Source organism: Oncorhynchus gorbuscha, linkage group LG10, assembly GCF_021184085.1.
Source record: "Oncorhynchus gorbuscha isolate QuinsamMale2020 ecotype Even-year linkage group LG10, OgorEven_v1.0, whole genome shotgun sequence".
Classification (NCBI taxonomy): domain Eukaryota; kingdom Metazoa; phylum Chordata; class Actinopteri; order Salmoniformes; family Salmonidae; genus Oncorhynchus; species Oncorhynchus gorbuscha.
The window spans coordinates 9407079-9431094 of NC_060182.1; the positions used below are offsets into that span (position 1 = coordinate 9407079).

Consider the following 24016-nt stretch of genomic DNA (forward strand, 5'->3'; position numbering starts at 1 on the left):
TGAGACTGCTCTTCTCTGTATCACGGAGGCGCTCCACACCGCTAAAGCTAACTCTCTCTCCTCTGCTCTCATCCTTCTAGACCTATCGGCTGCCTTCGATACTGTGAACCATCAGATCCTCCTCTCCACCCTCTCCGAGTTGGGCATCTCCGGCGCGGCCCATGCTTGGATTGCGTCCTACCTGACAGGTCGCTCCTACCAGGTGGCGTGGCGAGAATCTGTCTCCTCACCACGCGCTCTCACCACTGGTGTCCCCCAGGGCTCTGTTCTAGGCCCTCTCCTATTCTCGCTATACACCAAGTCACTTGGCTCTGTCATAACCTCACATGGTCTCTCCTATCATTGCTATGCAGACGACACACAATTAATCTTCTCCTTTCCCCCTTCTGATGACCAGGTGGCGAATCGCATCTCTGCATGTCTGGCAGACATATCAGTGTGGATGACGGATCACCACCTCAAGCTGAACTTCGGCAAGACGGAGCTGCTCTTCCTCCCGGGGAAGGACTGCCCGTTCCATGATCTCGCCATCACGGTTGACAACTCCATTGTGTCCTCCTCCCAGAGCGCTAAGAACCTTGGCGTGATCCTGGACAACACCCTGTCGTTCTCAACTAACATCAAGGCGGTGGCCCGTTCCTGTAGGTTCATGCTCTACAACATCCGCAGAGTACGATCCTGCCTCACACAGGAAGCGGCGCAGGTCCTAATCCAGGCACTTGTCATCTCCCATCTGGATTACTGCAACTCGCTGTTGGCTGGGCTCCCTGCCTGTGCCATTAAACCCCTACAACTCATCCAGAACGCCGCAGCCCGTCTAGTGTTCAACCTTCCCAAGTTCTCTCACGTCACCCCGCTCCTCCGCTCTCTCCACTGGCTTCCAGTTGAAGCTCGCATCCGCTACAAGACCATGGTGCTTGCCTACGGAGCTGTGAGGGGAACGGCACCTCAGTACCTCCAGGCTCTGATCAGGCCCTACACCCAAATAAGGGCACTGCGTTCATCCACCTCTGGCCTGCTCGCCTCCCTACCACTGAGGAAGTACAGTTCCCGCTCAGCCCAGTCAAAACTGTTCGCTGCTCTGGCTCCCCAATGGTGGAACAAACTCCCTCACGACGCCAGGACAGCGGAGTCAATCACCACCTTCCGGAGACACCTGAAACCCCACCTCTTTAAGGAATACCTAGGATAGGATAAAGTAATCCTTCTCACCCCCCCCCCCTTAAAATATTTAGATGCACTATTGTAAAGTGGTTGTTCCACTGGATGTCATAAGGTGAATGCACCAATTTGTAAGTCACTCTGGATAAGAGCGTCTGCTAAATGACTTAAATGTAAATGTTAAATATGGTTCAAACCCAGGCTGCATCACAGCCAGCTGTGATTGGTAGTCCCATAATGCAGCACACAATTGGCTCAGTGTTGTCTAGGTTTGGCTGTGGTAGGCAGTTGTTGTAAATAAGAATGTGTTCTTAATTGACTTGACAAGTTAAATAAAGATATATATTTTTAAAGGTTTTTGACGGAAGGGTCACATCAAAATGCTGAATTTTGGAGCATTAGCAAGCCTTTATTCATATAAATAACATTTATTCATTGAATTCTCCATGTGGTCTATATTAAAGATAACTTCATTTAATATAACAGGCTTTAAAAATGCAATAATGATGCACAATGTCTACTTATCAAAGAGACGCAAAAGGCACTCATTTCGTGGATCGACCATTCTAATTTTCATTCAGTCATTCAAATATATCCATCCAGCGAGATATTTCAGTCATAATTTATAGACATACATGTTTACATTTTATTACATGGAATGGTAAGACACTGTTTAGGAAGATTGAGTCTATTTTAGGTATTCAAAATTAAATATCAATGGATTATAACAAAGAGAAAACACCAATCACTGAATGGCACTCCGTCATCGCTCAAGGTTGCGAATCCAGCACGCCTCCTCCTGTGCCAGATATAAAACCATCACGACTTTCTTCTTGGCCTCAAACCGGTACTGTCCCCTTCCCGCTTTTACGCGAAAACACTACATGTGTTTTCTCAACGGGATTTTAACATAGTGTGGTGTTTCTGCAGAAGCAGAAAAAACAGGTTATTGACATTACACACTATGGAGCTGAATTTTACACAGAGAGGGCGCGACTTTCTAGAGTTACGCGCGCTGGCGCAGAAACTTCTGACTCGGGGGAACAACTACTCTCTGCGTCTGGAGAACTACTCTCTGTTTGACAACGGATCGGAGCTCGATCAGGAGGACTCATTGGACGTCAACACTAACATCTACTCTAAGGTCCTGGTCACTGTGATCTATATCGCGCTCTTTGCCGTCGGCTGCTTAGGGAACTCTGTTACGCTATACACCCTGGTGACCAAGAAGTCCCTCCAGAATATCCAAAGCACTGTCCACTACCACCTGTCCAGTCTCGCCGTCTCCGACCTGCTAATACTAGTCCTCAGCATGCCCGTCGAGCTATATAATTTCATCTGGGTCCATCATCCTTGGGCGTTTGGAGGAGTTGTTTGTAAAGGCTACTATTTCATTCGGGATGCCTGCTCGTATGCCACGGCGTTCAACATCGCCAGCCTCAGCGTCGAGCGTTATATGGCGATATGTCACCCTTTCAAGGCGAAGAGCATCATGTCCTGCAGCCGCACCAAAAAGCTGATCAGCGGGATGTGGGTGGCTTCGTTCCTCCTGGCCTCTCCGATGCTCTTCACCATGGGACAGAAGTATCATGGACCCCACCGGGAGAAGATATGCACCACCATCGTGCCTCCTGTCGTATTGAAGATAGTGATTCAGGTGGGTTTGAAAGTCCTCCTGACTTCGGCATCAATCAGTAATGGTGGTATTTTTACGCACCAATATTTCAAGAGCGGCTTGGGCAGTACATTCAGCTCTAAATAACAGTCTTTCTTTTATGGGAAGGTGCCAGCACTACCTGTTGACAATTAGCTTCCTCTGTGAATAAATAAAACTAACGCAAATCAGAAGAAAAAAACAAGAATACATTCCGTATTATTCGTTTAAATTAAGTAATAATTTTTCATTTCAGCATTTTTAACTGTGAATTTAGTAATTCAAGAAATGGGCATCTTGTATGGCTACTGTGGAGCTCTATGTAATACTGCACACACACACACACACACACACACACACACACACACACACACACACACACACACACACACACACACACACACACACACACACACACACACACACACACACACACACACACACACACACACACACACACACACACACACACAGAGAGAGCGAGAGGGGGGTAGGAGATTATTTTTTATTTGATTAGGATCTCTTTTAGTCCCCATTAGGACTAATCTTCCAAGAGTCCTTAAACATTAAAATACAATTTATAATACGAACACATTTTCACATATTCCACACTGTTACAAACAACGGACATATTGACCAGATAAATCACTCTGACAGTCTTATGGTTGTAAAGTACTGTTTGATGTATAAATTAAAAGGTTTCTGGTTTTCTCAAATACATTATTCCATTTCTTTATTGCTCTGGATCAAAATGTTATTTTCCCTGTTTGTCTTTTCTGTCTGGATAACACATAGATAGATGGTGTATAATCTATTCCTAGTGTTGACCGAATGTCTGTCTCTTACCAACGGAATACTGTTGTGAACGGAGTTTGGCCGTTTTAAATGGTGCACATTGTGAAATAAATTGAGAATGTTTTTTCAATTATCTTGTTGATCAATGAGCACCCAAGAGCATTGTGCATGACTACAACAGAATAATCATATCTCCGCCTTAAAACAGCACTTTCCACTTTGTTCTGTTCAATCTGCAGCCTCCTAGTTTAATTTGACTTGCTGTTGCATTTCCCCAGACCACAGAACAATAGATGACCTGACTCACAATTAATGCTTGGGTTGTTTGCTAAGTAATCTTTCCCAGTAAATATTTAGCTATCCTTCTGAGCATGCTTTTTTATATACATATATGAGTTATTTGAGATGACCATGATAAGCAGTTGTCTAGCTGCACCCCTAGTAGTCTGGTATCTGCAACTTCATACATTTTTACTCCCCCACTACTCAATTGCATCCCATGTCGTGTTGGTCTTTTCCTGCTGGAACAGACCAACATAACCTTGGTTTTCTTGCTGTTCAAAACAAATTTGTTCCACTCACTGATATACTTGTAAAGCTTGGGGAACTGATTGTCTTGCTGTATAAATTGTAGCATCAGCGAATGTAGTATCAGTATCAGCGAATGTAGTATCAGTATCAGCGAATGTAGTATCAGTATCAGCGAATGTAGTATCAGTATCAGCGAATGTAGTATCAGTATCAGCGAATGTAGTATCAGTATCAGCGAATGTAGTATCAGTATCAGCGAATGTAGTATCAATATCAGCGAATGTAGTATCAGTATCAGCGAATGTAGTATCAGTATCAGCGAATGTAGTATCAGTATCAGCGAATGTAGTATCAGTATCAGCGAATGTAGTATCAGTATCAGCGAATGTAGTATCAGTATCAGCGAATGTAGTATCAGTATCAGCGAATGTAGTATCAGTATCAGCGAATGTAGTATCAGTATCAGCGAATGTAATATCAGTATCAGCGAATGTAGTATCAGTATCAGCGAATGTAGTATCAGTATCAGCGAATGTAGTAGCTTGAGATTCAGAAAAGCCGTAAGGAAGATCGTTGGTATATATTAAGTAAAGAAGTGACCCAAGGCAGCTGCCCTGCGGTATTCCACAGTTTAAAACATGAAGGGAAGAAAACGACCCATGACATAGGTGGACTGTTTCCTGTCAGCTTGATATGACTATACCCAATACAATGCTGCCTCCGTGAACCCATAATGCAGTAATTCTGTCAAAATTATTTCATGATCCAGCTAATCAAATGCTGCACGATAATCTAAAAATATTACACCTACAAACCTGCCATTATCCATAGCATTGAGCCACTGGTCAGTCATATCAAACAGTGGAATGTTTTTTGTGATAAGCGTGCTGATTGGCTGTGATCAGATCATTCTTTTCCATATACTACCATATTTGTCTAGTCACAATACCTTCCAATATATTACTAGGTGAAGGGAGTAGACTACCTGGTCGACTATTGGCTGGAGTAATGGGTTATTTTCTGTCTTTCGGGATTGGACACATGCTTCCATACATTTGGAATTTTCCCCTTTTCCAGTGACCAATTAAATATGTATTTCAGTGTAGCTGCAATCTGGGGAAGCAGCATAGCGAAGTACATTTTTTCCCATGAGCTCATAATCTGTAGATTTACCATCGGATAATGACTTCAATGGGTTTAACACCTCCTGTACTGACACCAATGGTAGACTAAAAGAGAAGTGAGAAGTTTTGTTTCTCTTTCTCATTACATGACTATCAATCCATGGGACAATACCTTGTTTGGAGGAATGGGTGTTCCCATTATCTCAATGGAAACACAACGATTGGCAATATCAGCTGGTTTTGTAAGTTCTTCCGTCCACCTCCACACTAGATGGGCATTGTGACATAGATTAACCAAGTCAGCTCTTCAGTGTATTCAATACATTTTTACAATCATTTTTACAATAAATAAAATCTTTGTTTTTTACAAAAGCTTTTTTTTTCTTCTTGTGATTTATTTTAACGGCATACTTACGTCGTGTTCTATAATTCTGTTCATCAATTTCTTGTTCAAATTTGTCTGCTAAGACTATTGCCACTGTATTCTTTTACACTGGGGCATGATGGTCCATTACCTCAGTGAGCAAATCAATAAAACCTTCTGTGTCGTGATTTAAATAATCCTCTCGATAAATCAGCTCCCAGGGTACAGCAGACAAATAATTTTGAAATTGCTCATGACTAAATGTTTTATCATTTCTCTTGACCAGAGTCCTTCTGGATTTCTCTGGAAACTTAGTGTTCATGGTTATGGCCACAATATTATGGTCTGTCCAGCCCACTTTCATTGATATATCCTTTAAGCATTGCAATGGTATATTACAGAAGATAAGATCAATGCACGTGCCAGGACGGTGACCCAACTAGGTTGATGATCTAGTAATGTCATTAATCATTTGTTTCAAACCACAGCTCTCGGCATATCTCATTAATTTAGTTATATTTGAATTGTTATGATCTTTCCAATTTGTATTAAAATCACTCAAGATAAATACATCTCTATTAATATCGGTTGCCTGGTCAAACCCAGTACATAAGTCATCCCAGATAGGACACCTTAAAGCTAGTAGGTCTATACACACATCCAACCAATATCGCTGCCTGGTGAGGTGGATGTACTGGTGAGGCAGATGTACTTGAGCCCATAGTGCCTCTATTTGACATACATTTAAGGTCATCCCTCCTCTTAAAAGGTGATTCTGAATGTACAATGCTACACCCCCACCATTCATATTCCTGTCCATTCTCAGTAGACTATATCTATGATTCCTGTCCCTTCTCAGTAGACTATATCTGTGATTCCTGTCCCTTCTCAGTAGACTATATCTGTGATTCCTGTCCCTTCTCAGTAGACTATATCTATGATTCCTGTCCCTTCTCAGTAGACTATATCTATGATTCCTGTCCCTTCTCAGTAGACTATATCTATGATTCCTGTCCCTTCTCAGTACACTATATCTATGATTCCTGTCCCTTCTCAATAGACTATATCTATAATTCCTGTCCCTTCTCAGTAGACTATATCTATGATTCCTGTCCCTTCTCAGTAGACTATATCTATGATTCCTGTCCCTTCTCAGTAGACTATATCTATGATTCCTGTCCCTTCTCAGTACACTATATCTATGATTCCTGTCCCTTCTCAATAGACTATATCTATAATTCCTGTCCCTTCTCAGTAGACTATATCTATGATTCCTGTCCCTTCTCAGTAGACTATATCTGTGATTCCTGTCCCTTCTCAGTAGACTATATCTATGATTCCTGTCCCTTCTCAGTAGACTATATCTATGATTCCTGTCCCTTCTCAGTAGACTATATCTATGATTCCTGTCCCTTCTCAGTAGACTATATCTATGATTCCTGTCCCTTCTCATTAGACTATATCTGTGATTCCTGTCCCTTCTCAGTAGACTATATCTGTGATTCCTGTCCCTTCTCAGTAGACTATATCTATGATTCCTGTCCCTTCTCAGTAGACTATATCTATGATTCCTGTCCCTTCTCAGTAGACTATATCTATGATTCCTGTCCCTTCTCAGTAGACTATATCTGTGATTCCTGTCCCTTCTCAGTAGACTATATCTATGATTCCTGTCCCTTCTCATTAGACTATATCTGTGATTCCTGTCCCTTCTCAGTAGACTATATCTATGATTCCTGTCCCTTCTCAGTAGACTATATCTGTGATTCCTGTCCCTTCTCAGTAGACTATATCTATGATTCCTGTCCCTTCTCAGTAGACTATATCTATGATTCCTGTCCCTTCTCAGTAGACTATATCTGTGATTCCTGTCCCTTCTCAGTAGACTATATCTATGATTCCTGTCCCTTCTCAGTAGACTATATCTATGATTCCTGTCCCTTCTCAGTAGACTATATCTATGATTCCTGTCCCTTCTCAGTAGACTATATCTGTGATTCCTGTCCCTTCTCAGTAGACTATATCTATGATTCCTGTCCCTTCTCAGTAGACTATATCTATGATTCCTGTCCCTTCTCAGTAGACTATATCTATGATTCCTGTCCCTTCTCAGTAGACTATATCTATGATTCCTGTCCCTTCTCAGTAGACTATATCTATGATTCCTGTCCCTTCTCAGTAGACTATATCTATGATTCCTGTCCCTTCTCAGTAGACTATATCTATGATTCCTGTCCCTTCTCAGTAGACGATATCTATAATTCCTGTCCCTTCTCAGTAGACTATATCTATGATTCCTGTCCCTTCTCAGTAGACTATATCTATGATTCCTGTCCCTTCTCAGTAGACTATATCTATGATTCCTGTCCCTTCTCAGTAGACTATATCTATAATTCCTGTCCCTTCTCAGTAGACTATATCCATGAATGTTCATGTGTCCATCATTAACGGATGCATCCAAATGTGTTTCGGTTAAAGCTAAAATATCAATATTATTTACATTGACCAAGTTAAACACCTCAATGTATTTTATTAGGAAGGCTACATGCATTAACCTGAGCTATATGCAACCCTTTCCTTATCAAGAGGAGATCAATAGAGCATGTTTCCATTATAGTGGAGATCAATAGAGCATGTATTCATTATAGTGGAGATCAATAGAGCATGTATTCATTGTAGTGGAGATCAATAAGAGTATGTATTCACTATAGTGGAGATCAATAGAGCATGTATTCACTATAGTGGAGATCAATAGAGCATGTATTCATTATAATGGAGATCAATAGAGCATGTATTCATTGTAGTGGAGATCAATAGAGCATGTATTCATTATAGTCAAGATCAATAGAGCATGTATTCACTATAGTGGAGATCAATAGAGCATGTATTCATTATAATGGAGATCAATAGAGCATGTATTCATTATAATGGAGATCAATAGAGCATGTATTCATTATAGTGGAGATCAATAGAGCATGTATTCATTATAGTCAAGATCAATAGAGCATGTATTCACTATAGTGGAGATCAATAGAGCATGTATTCATTATAATGGAGATCAATAGAGCATGTATTCATTGTAGTGGAGATCAATAGAGCATGTATTCATTATAGTCAAGATCAATAGAGCATGTATTCACTATAGTGGAGATCAATAGAGCATGTATTCATTATAATGGAGATCAATAGAGCATGTATTCATTGTAGTGGAGATCAATAGAGCATGTATTCATTATAGTCAAGATCAATAGAGCATGTATTCACTATAGTGGAGATCAATAGAGCATGTATTCATTATAATGGAGATCAATAGAGCATGTATTCATTGTAGTGGAGATCAATAGAGCATGTATTCATTATAGTTTAAGTTGTCATGATACACTACAACACAAACTCAGATTTGAACATTAAATTAAAATAGCCAGGGAGTTACCCTAGAGTCCTGATACAGTTGATTTCAAATAGCCAGGGAGTTACCCTAGAGTCCTGATACAATTGATTTCAAATAGCCAGGGAGTTACCCTAGTCCTGATACAGTTGATTTCAAATAGCCAGGGAGTTACCCTAGTCCTGATACAGTTGATTTCAAATAGCCAGGGAGTTACCCTAGAGTCCTGATACAGTTGATTTCAAATAGCCAGGGAGTTACCCTAGAGTCCTGATACAGTTGATTTCAAATAGCCAGGCAGTTACCCTAGAGTCCTGATACAGTTGATTTCAAATAGCCAGGGAGTTACCCTAGAGTCCTGATACAGTTGATTTCAAATAGCCAGGCAGTTACCCTAGAGTCCTGATACAGTTGATTTCAAATAGCCAGGGAGTTACCCTAGAGTCCTGATAAAATTGATTTCAAATAGCCAGGGAGTTACCCTCGAGTCCGGATACAGTTGATTTCAAATAGCCAGGCAGTTACCCTCGAGTCCGGATACAGTTGATTTCAAATAGCCAGGCAGTTACCTTAGAGTCCTGATACAGTTGCCAGTTGATGTAAAGTTTATTCATCACCAAAGAGCCTTGTTGGTTCATGCAACGCTTCTCTTTCATGATGGGATACAGTTGTTTTGTCTCCTTTCATTGATCTCCGTGGGGAAGTAGTGTCTTAGAGTTCTCTGTCCCTGCTCTTCCCCATTGATCTCCGTGGGGAAGTAGTGTCTCAGAGTTCTCTGTCCCTGCTCTTCCCCATTGATCTCCGTGGGGAAGTAGTGTCTCAGAGTTCTCTGTCCCTGCTCTTCGCCATTGATCTCCGTGGGGAAGTAGTGTCTCAGAGTTATCTGTCCCTTCTCTTCGCCATTGATCTCCGTGGGGAAGTAGCGTCTCAGAGTTCTCTGTCCCTTCTCTTCCCCATTGATCTCCGTGGGGAAGTAGTGTCTCAGAGTTATCTGTCCCTTCTCTTCGCCATTGATCTCCGTGGGGAAGTAGCGTCTCAGAGTTCTCTGTCCCTGCTCTTCGCCATTGATCTCCGTGGGGAAGTAGTGTCTCAGAGTTCTCTGTCCCTGCTCTTCGCCATTTCCTTTTGCTTAAAACGTTCAAAACATGCAATAACAGCGCTGTGTCCTATTCCCAGAGGCCTTATCCATCCTATGGACTCTGGAGAAAGTGACATTACTCACTACATCTGTGGGCAGTTTCCGCTGAGTTGACCTAAAGTCTCGTACAGTGTCCTCACAGCTTCTGCTGTTGTCATCCTCCGGTATCTCTAAACATATTAGATTGGACAGTGTCCTCACAGCCTCTATTGTTGTCATCCTCCGGTATCTCTGAAAAGATGAGATTGGACTGTGTCCTCACAGCCTCTGTTGTTGTCATCCTCCGGTATCCCTGAAAAGATGAGATTGGACAGTGTCCTCACAGCCTCTACTGTTGTCATCCTCCGGTATCTCTGAAAAGATTAGATTGGACTGTGTCCTCACAGCCTCAGCTGTTGTCATCCTCCGGTATCCCTGAAAAGATGAGATTGGACTGTGTCCTCACAGCCTCTACTGTTGTCATCCTCCGGTATCTCTGAAAAGATGAGATTGGACAGTGTCCTCACAGCCTCAGCTGTTGTCATCCTCCGGTATCCCTGAAAAGATGAGATTGGACAGTGTCCTCACAGCCTCTATTGTTGTCATCCTCCGGTATCTCTGAAAAGATGAGATTGGACAGTGTCCTCACAGCCTCTACTGTTGTCATCCTCCGGTATCTCTGAACATATTAGATTGGACAGTGTCCTCACAGCCTCTATTGTTGTCATCCTCCGGTATCTCTGAAAAGATGAGATTGGACAGTGTCCTCACAGCCTCTACTGTTGTCATCCTCCGGTATCTCTGAACATATTAGATTGGACAGTGTCCTCACAGCCTCTATTGTTGTCATCCTCCGGTATCTCTGAAAAGATGAGATTGGACAGTGTCCTCACAGCCTCTACTGTTGTCATCCTCCGGTATCCCTGAAAAGATGAGATTGGACAGTGTCCTCACAGCCTCTATTGTTGTCATCCTCCGGTATCCCTGAAAAGATGAGATTGGACTGTGTCCTCACAGCCTCTGTTGTTGTCATCCTCCGGTATCTCTGAAAAGATGAGATTGGACAGTGTCCTCACAGCCTCTGCTGTTGTCATCCTCCGGTATCCCTGAAAAGATGAGATTGGACAGTGTCCTCACAGCCTCTGCTGTTGTCATCCTCCGGTATCCCTGAAAATATTATATTGTCCCGCATTGATCGACACTGTACATCCAAGCAACGTTTCTTTAAGTTGTTTGTTCTCCCTTTAAACCATTAAACCATTAAACCATTAAAAACCATTAAACCATCAAACCATCGAACCATTAAACCATTAAACCATTATGTGCTCATTCCTGCCTGTTATACTGAACTGTTTGCGAGAGAGAGGGGGAGAGAGAGTGGGGAAGAGAGAGAAGCAGAGAGTGGGAGAGAGAGGAGGGTAGAGAGGGGGAGAGAGAGAAGCTGAGAGGGGTATGGAGAGGGGTAGAGAGAGAGGAGGGTAGAGAGGGGGAGAGAGAGAAGCTGAGAGGGGTATGGAGAGGGGGAGAGAGAAGCAGAGAGTGGGAGAGAGAGAAGCAGAAAGGGGGAGAGAGAGAAGCAGAGAGTGGGAGAGAGAGAAGCAGAGAGGGGGAGAGAGGGAAGGAGAGAGGGGGAGAGAGAAGCAGAGAGTGGGAGAGAGAGAAGCATAGAGGGGTGAGTGAGAAGAGAGAGAGAAGCAGAGAGGGGGGAGAGAGAGAAGCAGAGAGTGGGAGAGAGAGAAGCAGAGAGGGGGAGAGAGAGAAGCAGAGAGTGGGAGAGAGAGAAGGAGAGAGAGAAGCAGAGAGGGAGAGTGAGGGAAGCAGAGAGGGGGAGAGAGAGAAGCAGAGAGGGGGATAGAGAGAAGGAGAGAGAGAAGCAGAGAGGGGGAGAGAGAGAAGCAGAGAGGGGGAGAGAGAGAAGCAGAGAGGGGGAGAGAGAGAAGCAGAGAGGGGAGAGAGAGAAGCAGAGGGGGAGAGAGAGAAGGAGAGAGGGGGATAGAGAGAAGCAGAGAGGGGAGAGAGAGAAGCAGAGAGGGGGAGAGAGAGAAGCAGAGAGGGGGATAGAGAGAAGGAGAGAGAGAAGCAGAGAGTGGGAGAGAGAGAGCAGAGAGGGGGAGAGAGAGAAGCAGAGAGGGGGAGAGAGGGGGGAGAGAGAGAAACAGAGAGAGACAGAGAGAGAGAGAGAAGCAAGCAGAGAGGGGGAGAGAGAGAGAGCAGAGAGGGGGAGAGAGAGAAGCAGAGAGGGGGAGAGAGAGAAGCAGAGAGGGGAGAGAGAGAAGCAGAGAGAGAAGCAAAGAGGGAGAGAGAGGAGCAGAGAGGGGGAGAGAGAGAAGCAGAGAGGGAGAGAGAGGAGCAGAGAGGCGGAGAGAGAGGAGCAGAGAGGGGGAGAGAGAGAAGCAGAGAGTGGGAGAGAGAGAAGCAGAGAGGGGGAGAGAGAGATGGAGAGAGGGGGAGAGAGAGAAGCAAAGAGGGAGAGAGAGAAGCAGAGAGTGGGAGAGAGAGAAGCAGAGAGGGAGAGAGAGGAGCAGAGAGGCGGAAAGAGAGGAGCAGAGAGGGGGAGAGAGAGAGCAGAGAGTGGGAGAGAAGCAGAGAAGCAGAGAGGGGGAGAGAGAGAAGCAGAGAGGGGGAGAGAGAGAAGCAGAGAGGGGGAGAGAGAGAAGGAGAGAGGGGGAAGAGAGAGAAGCAGAGAGGGGGAGAGAGAGAAGCAGAGAGGGGGAGAGAGAGAAGCAGAGAGGGGGAGAGAGAGAAGCAGATAGGGGGAGAGAGAGAAGCAGAGAGGGTGGGAGAGAGAAGCAGAGAGGGGGAGAGAGAGAAGGAGAGAGAGAAGCAAAGAGGGAGAGAGAGAAGCAGAGAGTGGGAGAGAGAGAAGCAGAGAGTGGGAGAGAGAGAAGCAGAGAGGGGGAGAGAGAAGCAAAGAGTGGGAGAGAGAGAAGCAGAGAGTGGGAGAGAGAGAAGCAAAGAGGGAGAGAGAGAAGCAGAGAGTGGGAGAGAGAGAAGCAGAGAGTGGGAGAGAGAGAAGCAGAGAGGGGGAGAGAGAGAAGGGAGAGAGAGGGGGAGAGAGAGAAGCAAAGAGGGAGAGAGAGAAGCAGAGAGGGGAGAGAGAGAGAGCAGAGAGGGGAGAGAGAGAGGAGAGAGGGGGAGAGAGAGAAGCAGAGAGGGGGAGAGAGAGAAGCAGAGAGGGGGAGAGAGAGAGCAGAGAGGGGGAGAGAGAGAAGCAGAGAGGGGGAGAGAGAGAGCAGAGAGGGGAGAGAGAGAGAAGGAGAGAGGGGGAAGAGAGAAGCAGAGAGGGGGAGAGAGAGAAGCAGAGAGGGGGAGAGAGAGAGAGAGAGGGGGAGAGAGAGAGAGCAGAGAGGGGGATAGAGAGAAGGAGAGAGAGAAGCAGAGAGTGGGAGAGATAGAGAAGCAGAGAGGGGGAGAGAGAGAAGCAGAGAGGGGGAGAGAGAGAAGCAGAGAGGGGAGAGAGAGAAGCAGAGAGGGGGAGAGAGAGAAGCAGAGAGGGGGAGAGAGAGAAGCAGAGAGGGAGAAGGAGAGAGAGAGGGGGACGAGAGAGGAGGACGAGAGAGATACAGACTAAGACTGAGAGATGAATACCCAATAATGAGAACATTTTTGTTTGATTTCCCCACTCAACTGTTGCAGTTGTATGTGGAAACATATTGTGGTAGCAGGCCAGCAACCAGGATTTTTGTTGTGGAAAGTTGCCATTGTGCCATGCCTGCCATTGTGCCATGCCTGCCATTGTGCCATGCCTGCCATTGTGCCATGCCTGCCATTGTGCCAATTAACAACGTATAATTGCTCCAGGTGCTCGGCACTGCAACTGACCTGTTGCTTCCCGCCGCTCTCTCTCTCTCTCTCTCTCTGTGTCAGGGGGTTGGGTTGTGTATAAAGACACATTTCTGTTCTGTCTAAGTTCATGGACAATAAAGCAAATCTGATCTTGTCCCTCCTTACAATCCCCATCCACTTCTATCCTCACGTACCGCTGTCACACACGAAGGCTGAGATCAAACTGGTACAGACAACAATCATGTCTCCTCGGGGTGCTGTTGCTGTTGTAGCTCTTCGTCACATATTTCCACAGAATGAACGGTGTAGCAAGGTGGAGCTCAGAGCTTGTTGGTGTTGCCACGTAATCTAGATGCTTCCGCAGATCTTACCATCATTCTGAGAATTGCACACATCTGTGTGTGTGTGTGTGTGTGTGTGTGTGTGTGTGTGTGTGTGTGTGTGTGTGTGTGTGTGTGTGTGTGTGTGTGTGTGTGTGTGTGTGTGTGTGTGTGTGTGTGTGTGTGTGTGTGTGTGTGTGTGTGTGTGTGTGTGTGTGTGTGTGTGTGTGTGTGTGTGTGTGTGTGTGTGTGTGTGTGTGTGTGTGTGTGCAGTATTACATAGTATTTGGCATAGAGCACCACAGTACAACATGCCCATTTCTTACATCATTTAATTCCAAGGCTGAAGATGTTCCCCCTCCTCCACTGCCCCTTCCTCTCCACCACCTCCTACTCCTCCTCCTCCTCCTCCTCGCCTACTCACCCTCCTCTCCTCCTATCCACCTCCTCCTCCTCTCCTACTCCCCCTCCTCTCCTCCTGTCCACCTCCTTATTATTATTATTCCTCCTCCTCTCCTCCTCATCCTCCTCCTCCTCCTCCTCCTCTCCTACTCCTCCTCCTCTCCTCGTCCCCACAGCTCCTCCTCCTTTCCTACTCTCCTTCACCTCCACCACCTCCTCCCCCTTCTCCTCCTCCTCCTCCTCCCTCCACCTCCTCCTCCTCCTCCTCCTCCTCCTCCTCCTCCTCCTCCTCCTCCTCCTCCTCCTCCTCCTCCTCCTCCTCCTCTCCTACTCCTCCTTCTCCTCCTCCTCCTCCTCCTCCTCCTCCTCCTCCTCCTCCTCCTCCTCCTCCTCCACCTCCTCCCCTTCTCCTCCTCCTCCTCCTCCTCCTCCTCCTCCTCCTCCTCCTCCTCCTCCTTCTCCTCCTCCTTCTCCTCCTCCTCCTCCTCCTCCTCCTCCTCTACTTCTCCTCCTTCTCCTTCCCCTCCTCTTACATGGAAGGCAGCCACATACTGTATGTCTTTGCTAATTTTATTACGAGTGGTCACCACTACTACACTAGCTGTGTGTGTGCAGTATTACATAGTATTTGGCATAGAGCACCACAGTACAACATGCCCATTTCTTACATAATTTCATTCCAAGGCTGAAGATGTTCCCCCTCCTCTCCACTACCTCCTCCTCCTCCTCCTCCTCCTCCTCCTCCTCCCCCCCCACCCCTCCTCCTCTCCTCTCCACCACCTGCCCCTCCTCTCCTCCTCATCCTCCTTATCCTCCTCCTCTCCTTCTCCCCTCCTCTCCTCCTCCTCCTTCTCCTTCTCCTCCTCTTCCTCCTCCTCCTTCTCCTCCCCCTCCTCCTTCTCCCCCTCCTCCCCCTCCTCTGATCTCCTCCTCCTCCTTCTCTCCCTCCTCCCCCTCCTCCTCCTCCTCCTCATCATCACCCTCCTCCTCCTCCCCCCTCCTCTCCTCCTCCTTCTTCTCCTTCTCCTCCTCTTCCTCCTCCTCCTTCTCCTCCCCCTCCTCCTTCTCCCCCTCCTCCCCCTCCTCTGATCTCCTCCTCCTCCTTCTCTCCCTCCTCCCCCTCCTCCTGCTCCTCATCATCACCCTCTACCACCTCCTCCTCCTCTCCTACTCTCCTTCTCCTCCACCACCTCCTCCCCCTTATCCTCCTCCTCCTCATCCTCCTCCACCTCCTCCTCCTCCTCCTCTACTTCTCCTCCTTCTCCTCCCCCTCCTCTTACATGGAAGGCAGCCACATACTGTATGTCTTTGCTAATTTTATTACGAGGGGTCACCACTACTACACTAGCTGTGTGTGTGCAGTATTACATAGTATTTGGCATAGAGCACCACAGTACAACATGCCCATTTCTTACATAATTTCATTCCAAGGCTGAAGATGTTCCCCCTCCTCTCCACTACCTCCTCCTCCTCCTCCTCCTCCTCCTCCCCACCCCTTCTCCTCTCCTCTACACCACCTTCCCCTCCTCTCCTCCTGTCCTTCTCCTCCTCTTCCTCCTCCTCCTTCTCCTCCCCCTCCTCCTTCTCCCCCTCCTCCCCTCCTCTGATCTCCTCCTCCTCCTTCTCTCCCTCCTCCCCCTCCTCCTCCTCCTCATCATCACCCTCCTCCCCCTCCTCCGATCTCCTCCCCCTCCTCCTCCTCCTTCTCCCCCTCTTTCCCCTCCTCCACCTTCCCCTCCTCTCCTCCTCATCCTTCTCCTTCTCCTCCTCTCCCCTCCCCCTCCCCCTCCTCCTCCTTCTCCCCCTCCTCCTCCTCCTTCTCCACCCCTCTCCCCCTCCTCCTCCTCCTCCCCCTCCTCCTTCTCCCCCTCCTCCCCCTCCTCTGATCTCCTCCTCCTCCTCCTCCTTCTCTCCCTCCTCCCCCTCCTCCCCCTCCTCTGATCTCCTCCTCCTCCTCCTCCACCTCCTCCTCCTCCTCCTTCTCTCCCTCCTCCCCCTCCTCCTCATCATCACCCTTTTCCCCCTCCTCCGATCTCCTCCCCCTCCTCCTCCTCCTCCTTCTCCTTCTCCTCCTCATTCTCCTCCTTCTCCCCCTTCTCCCCCTCATCCTCCTCCTTCTCCCCCTCTTCCCCCTCCCCCACCTTCCCCCCTCTCCTCTTCATCCTTCTCCTTCTCCTCCTCTCCCCCTCCACCTCCCCCTCCTCCTCCTTCTCCCCCTCCTCTTCCGTCTCCACCCCTCTCCCCCTCCTCCTCCTCCTCCTCCTCCTCCCCTTCTCCTTCCTCCTCCTCCTTCTACCCCTCCTCCCCCTCCTCCTCCCCCTCCTCCGATCTCCTCTCCTCCTCCTCCTCCTTCTCCTTCTCCTCCTCCTCATTCTCCACCTCCTCCTTCACCCCTCCTCCTTCTTCTCCCCCTCCTCCCCCTCCTCCTCCTCCTCTTCCCCCTCCTCCGATCTCCTCTCCTCCTTCTCCTTCTCCTTCTCCTTCTCCTTCTCCTTCTCCTTCTCCTTCTCCTTCTCCTTCTCCTTCTCCTCCTCCTCCTCCTTCTCCCCCTCTTCCCCCTCCTCCACCTTCCCCTCCTCTCCTCCTCATCCTTCTCCTCCTCCTCCTCCTCCTCCTCCTCCTCCTCCTCCTCCTCCTCCTCCTCCTCCTTCCTCCTCCTTCTACCCCTCCTCCCCCTCCTCCGATCTTCTCCTCCTCCCCCTCCTCCTCCTTCTCCTTCTCCTCCTCCTCCTTCTCCCCCTCTTCCCCCTCCTCCACCTTCCCCTCCTCTCCTCCTCATCCTTCTCCTTCTCCTCCTCTCCCCCTCCTTCTCCCCCTCCTCCTCCTCCTTCTCCACCCCTCTCCCCCTCCTCCTCCTCGTCCTCCTCCACTTCTCCTTCCTCCTCCTCCTTCTCCTTCTCCTCCTCCTCATTCTCCACCTCCTCCTTCACCCCTCCTCCTCCTTCTTCTCCCCCTCCTCCTCCTCCTCCTCCTCCTCATCACCCTCTTCCCCCTCCTCCGATCTCCTCTCCCCCTCCTCCTTCTCCTCATCCGATCTCCTCCTCCTTCTCCTTCTCCTTCTCCTTCTCCTTCTCCTTCTCCTTCTCCTTCTCCTTCTCCTCCTCCTCATCATCCTCTTCCTCTCCCCCTCCTCCTCATCACCCCCGATCTCCTCTCCCCCTCCTCCTCCCTGTTGATGTGTGTAGTGTGTGTAGTGTGTGTAGTGTGTGTAGTGTGTTAATGTATGTTGATGTGTGTAGTGTGTGTAGTGTGTTAATGTATGTTGATGTGTGTAGTGTGTGTAGTGTGTAAATATATGTTGGTGTATTAGTGTGTGTAGTGTGTTAATATATGTTGGTGTATTAGTGTGTGTAGTGTGTGTAGTGTGTTAATATATGTTGGTGAGTGTGTGTGCTTGTGCCAGAGATTTATAAGTGGACTCCCATTTCAGAAGCAGCTGGACTGTTAAAACCTGTTTACCTTTCAGTTTGACTTCCTGCTGTTCCGTAGCACACTGTCTCATAACACTTCATTCCACCAGTTTGACCACTACAGAGAGAGAGAGAGAGAGAGTGCGAGAGAGAGAGAGAGAGAGAGAGAGAGAGAGAGAGAGAGAGAGAGAGAGAGAGAGAGAGAGAGGGACAGAGAGAGAGAGAGAGAGACAGAGAGAGAGACAGAGAGAGAGAGAGGGAGAGACAGAGAGAGAGAGAGACAGAGAGAGAGAGAGAGGGACACGGAGAGAGAGAGAGATTCTCTACTAGAGTTCACTGATGTTGTTGAGTGTGTAGGAAACATGGGAATTTAGCCCTCTACATTGTATGCCGTCCCCTGTCGATAGGTGTAGAGTGTATGTGTGTGTCTGTGTTGGCGCGTGGATGCGTACATATGTGTGTGTGTGTGTGTGTGTGTGTGTGTGTGTGTGTGTGTGTGTGCCTGCATGCGCGCGTGTGTGTGTGGGCGTGCGTGTGGAATGTGCTCAGTATTACATAGTACTTGGCATAGAGCACAACAGAATAACAGGGAACTCTGGGACTAAGCTGAGTGGTGTGCCGCAGAGCAGGGAACACTCTGGTTGTATTTCTGGAGACTCCATGCTGTGTGAAATAGTTCCGACCACCTCAACTTCCTGTGAAGCCACCAGGAAACAACGCTCATGATTGACGACAGGACGGTGGCACAGCATGCATCTACCAGTTACCGCTCACACACTCAGCCAAGGCTTGACTTGAACCCTGAAAGTATCTTGCTGTGTTTACAAGTGGCAGCGCAATTCTGATATTTTGCCCAATTATGGGCAAAAGAGCTGATCTGATTGGTCAAAAGACAAAAAAAGGTGAGAATTGGCTAAACACAGTCTATAGTGTTACTGTTGCTGTGACTTGGCCAAACATCCTGCTTCATCACCAGAGATTAGATTGATTTGGCCAAACATCCTTTTTTTCAGGAGAGATTAGATTGATTTGGCCAAACATCCTTTTTTTCAGGAGAGATTATATTGACTTGGCCAAACATCCTGCTTCATCACCAGAGATTAGATTGACTTGGCCAAACATCCTTCTTTTTCAGGAGAGATTAGATTGATTTGGCCAAACATCCTTTTTTTCAGGAGAGATTAGATTGATTTGGCCAAACAACCTTTTTTTCAGGAGAGATTATATTGACTTGGCCAAACATCCTGCTTCATCACCAGAGATTAGATTGATTTGGCCAAACATCCTTTTTTTCAGGAGAGATTAGATTGATTTGGCCAAACATCCTTTTTTTCAGGAGAGATTAGATTGATTTGGCCAAACATCCTTTTTTCAGGAGAGATTATATTGACTTGGCCAAACATCCTGCTTCATCACCAGAGATGAGATATTTTTAATAAATCATGATTGAGGTAAGGTTCTAGGTTTCAATTCATCATGTTGAAATCCAGCTGTCTCTTCACCAACATAGGAGATACACAAACATATCATGTCAATCCCACAACCATAACAATTCCACGACCATGTCAATCCCACGACCATGTCAATCCCACGACCATAACAATCCCACAACCATGTCAATCCCACGACCATGTCAATCCCACAACCATGTCAATCCCACAACCATGTAAATCCCACAACCATGTCAATCCCACAACCATGTCAATCCCACAACCATGTCAATCCCACAACCATGTCAATCCCACAACCATGTAAATCCCACAATCATGTCAATCCCACAACCATGTCAATCCCACAACCATGTCAATCCCACTACCATGTCAATCCCACAACCATGTCAATCCCACAACCATATCAATCCCACAACCATGTCAATCCCACAACCATGTAAATCCCACAACCATAATAATCCCACAACCATGTCAATCCCACAACCATGTCAATCCCACAACCATGTCAATCCCACAACCATGTCAATCCCACTACCATGTCAATCCCACAACCATGTCAATCCCACAACCATATCAATCCCACAACCATGTCAATCCCACAACCATGTAAATCCCACAACCATAATAATCCCACAACCATGTCAATCCCACAACCATGTCAATCCCACAACCATGTCAATCCCACTACAATGTCAATCCCAATACTTTGCCAATCCCACTACCATACCATACCAATCCCACTTCCATGACAATTCCTCTACCATGACAATCCCACTTCCATTCAGAACCTAGCATTAGGGTTGGCTAATCTCGGGTTAATCCAGAACTCAAATCTGCCTTGATTTTGTTTGACGCTTGATTACAATTGATGTTTATGTAAAAATCCACGAGAGATTAAGTGTTTTCCAATGCCTAGAACCCCTTTACATATGTTACAGAGGAGAGAGGTTGTGGCTGGGAGCTTCTGTCAACCCTGCATGTCAGGGGACAGCCCCTGTTTAGAAATAGCACAGAAACCGGGAGGATGGAGACAGATTCCTCTTTGGCTCTCTGGCCTGTTGGTATGCGCTCCTGGCTCCACTCCCCCGGAGAGAGAGCCTGTGCTGGGGTCTGGACACTGGCTCCTAGCCCACCAGGCTGGCTAGCTGGTGGTTAGATGACTCCTCCACCCCACCCCCCCTCCCCTTTCACCCAATACTCAGGCTCAGGAAGATGAAAAAAGAAGAAAGAGAATTTCTCATGTTTTGAGAATTTGAATCTAAAATATGGCGCCAGGAATTTGTAAAGGCTACTGTGTTCCCAATGCAACCTAATCACCTTTTATGCTTGCCTTTTTTTCAGTCTAAAAGTACATTCTCTCCCAGGTGTGTCTGCAAATGTATCCTTCTGAACTAATTTAGGCTTGGCATGACAAGGTTGTTGATACTTTTCATTTGTAATTAAAAACATAATTCCACTTTGACATTATGGGGTATTGTGATGTCATTATGGTGTCATTATGGGTATTGTGATGTCATTATGGGGTATTGTGATGTCATTATGGAGTATTGTGTGTAGGCCAGTGACCAAAACAAATCTAATTGTGATCCATTTTAAATTCAGGCCGTAACACAACAACATGTGGAAAAAGTCAAGAGGTATGAATTCCTTCTGAAAGCACGGACCTAGACCATCTAGAGGGCAAACAGGAAGAGGTATGAATTCCTTCTGAAAGCACGGACCTAGAACATCTACAGGGCAAACAGGAAGAGGTATGAATTCCTTCTGAAAGCACGGACCTAGACCATCTATAGGGCAAACGGGAAGAGGTATGAATTCCTTCTGAAAGCACGGACCTAGACCATCTATAGGGCAAACGGGAAGGGGTATGAATTCCTTCTGAAAGCACGGACCTAGACCGTCTATAGGGCAAACAGTAAGAGGTATGAATTCCTTCTGAAAGCACTGACCTAGACCATCTATAGGGCAAACAGTAAGAGGTATGAATTCCTTCTGAAAACACTGACCTAGACCATCTACAGGGCAAACAGTAAGAGGTATGAATTCCTTCTGAAAGCACTGGCCTAGACCATCTACAGGGCAAACAGGAAGAGGTATTTTTGTTGTTGTTGGTGTGTGTGAAAAGTTGTATCCCACTTAATCAGTGGATAAATATAACATATATCCTGGTACAATGCTAGTGATTTGTTTTAGATTAAAAGAAGGAAATCTCGAGGCTCATCAATATATTTTGGCTCAGAGCGCTGTCCTGTTGATTCCCTTTGCCCTGTCCATCCACCAGGAAGAGACAGAGAGAGAGATCCTGAGAGATGAAAGAGGACGAATACTTGATTCGGTGTGCGAGTTCATTAGAACGTGCGTCGAAGATGTCGTTCCCATAGCAACGATAAAAACATTCCCTAACCAGAAACCGTGGATTGATGGCAGCATTCGCGTGAAACTGAAAGCGCGAACCACTGCTTTTAATCAGGGCAAGGTGACCGGAAACATGACAGAATATAAACAATGCAGCTATTCCCTCCGCAAGTCTATTAAACAAGCTAAGCGTCAGTACAGAGACAAAGTGGAATCTCAATTCAATGGCTCAGACACAAGAGGCATGTGGCAGGGTCTACAGTCAATCACGGACTACAAGAAGAAACCCAGCCCAGTCACGGACCAGAATGTCTTGCTCCCAGGCAGACTAAATAACTTTTTTGCCCGCTTTGAGGACAATACAGTGCCACTGACACGGCATGCAACGAAAACATGCGGTCTCTCCTTCACTGCAGCCGAGGTGAGTAAGACATTTAAACGTGTTAACCCTCGCAAGGCAGCAGGCCCAGACGGCATCCCCAGCCGTGCCCTCAGAGCATGCGCAGACCAGCTGGCCGGTGTGTTTACGGACATATTCAATCAATCCCTATACCAGTCTGCTGTTCCCACATGCTTCAAGAGGGCCACCATTGTTCCTGTTCCCAAGAAAGCTAAGGTAACTGAGCTAAACGACTACCGCCCAATAGCACTCACTTCCGTCATCATGAAGTGCTTTGAGAGACTAGTCAAGGACCATATCACCTCCACCCTACCTTACACCCTAGACCCACTCCAATTTGCTTACCGCCCAAATAGGTCCACAGACGATGCAATCTCAACCACACTGCACACTGCCCTAACCCACCTGGACAAGAGGAATACCTATGTGAGAATGCTGTTCATCGACTACAGCTCGGCGTTCAACACCATAGTACCCTCCAAGCTCGTCATCAAGCTCGAGACCCTGGGTCTCGACCCCGGCCTGTGCAACTGGGTACTGGACTTCCTGACGGGCCGCCCCCAGGTGGTGAAGGTAGGCAACAACATCTCCTCCCCGCTGATCCTCAACACGGGGGCCCCACAAGGGTGCGTTCTGAGCCCTCTCCTGTACTCCCGGTTCACCCACGACTGCGTGGCCACGCACGCCTCCAACTCAATCATCAAGTTTGCGGACGACACAACAGTGGTAGGCTTGATTACCAACAACGACGAGACGGCCTACAGGGAGGAGGTGCGGGCCCTCGGAGTGTGGTGTCAGGAAAATAACCTCACACTCAACGTCAACAAAACTAAGGAGATGATTGTGGACTTCAGGAAACAGCAGAGGGAACACCCCCCTATCCACATCGATGGAACAGTAGTGGAGAGGGTAGCAAGTTTTAAGTTCCTCGGCATACACATCACAGACAAACTGAATTGGTCCACTCACACTGACAGCGTCGTGAAGAAGGCGCAGCAGCGCCTCTTTAACCTCAGGAGGCTGAAGAAATTTGGCTTGTCACCAAAAGCACTCACAAACTTCTACAGATGCACAATCGAGAGCATCCTGGCGGGCTGTATCACCGCCTGGTACGGCAACTGCTCCACCCTCAACCGTAAGGCTCTCCAGAGGGTAGTGAGGTCTGCACAACGCATCACCGGGGGCAAACTACCTGCCCTCCAGGACACCTACACCACCCGATGTTACAGGAAGGCCATAAAGATCATCAAGGACATCAACCACCCGAACCACTGCCTGTTCACCCCGCTATCATCCAGAAGGCGAGGTCAGTACAGGTGCATCAAAGCTGGGACCGAGAGACTGAAAAACAGCTTCAATCTCAAGGCCATCAGACTGTTAAACAGCCACCACTAACATTGAGTGGCTGCTGCCAACACACTGTCATTGACACTGACCCAACTCCAGCCACTTTAATAATGGGAATTGATGGGAAATTATGTAAATGTATCACTAGCCACTTTAAACAATGCTACCTTATATAATGTTACTTACCCTACATTATTCATCTCATATGCATACGTAAATACTGTACTCTACATCATCGACTGCATCCTTATGTAATACATGTATCACTAGCCACTTTAACTATGCCACTTTGTTTACTTTGTCTACATACTCATCTCATATGTATATACTGTACTCGATACCATCTATTGTATGCTGCTCTGTACCATCACTCATTCATATATCCTTATGTACATATTCTTTATCCCCTTA

General features: G+C 47.0%; 1 protein-coding gene across 1 annotated transcript in view; it reads left to right on the forward strand.

The window, feature by feature from the left end:
* The first annotated feature begins 2017 nt into the window (after positions 1-2017).
* LOC124044994 (neurotensin receptor type 1-like) overlaps positions 2018-24016 on the forward strand; it is a 49452-nt gene continuing 27453 nt past the window's right edge. Inside the window, exon 1 of the mRNA XM_046364197.1 lies at positions 2018-2818. Coding sequence (XP_046220153.1) covers positions 2126-2818 — 693 coding nt within the window. The 5' untranslated portion in view covers positions 2018-2125. The remainder of the gene's footprint in view (positions 2819-24016) is intronic.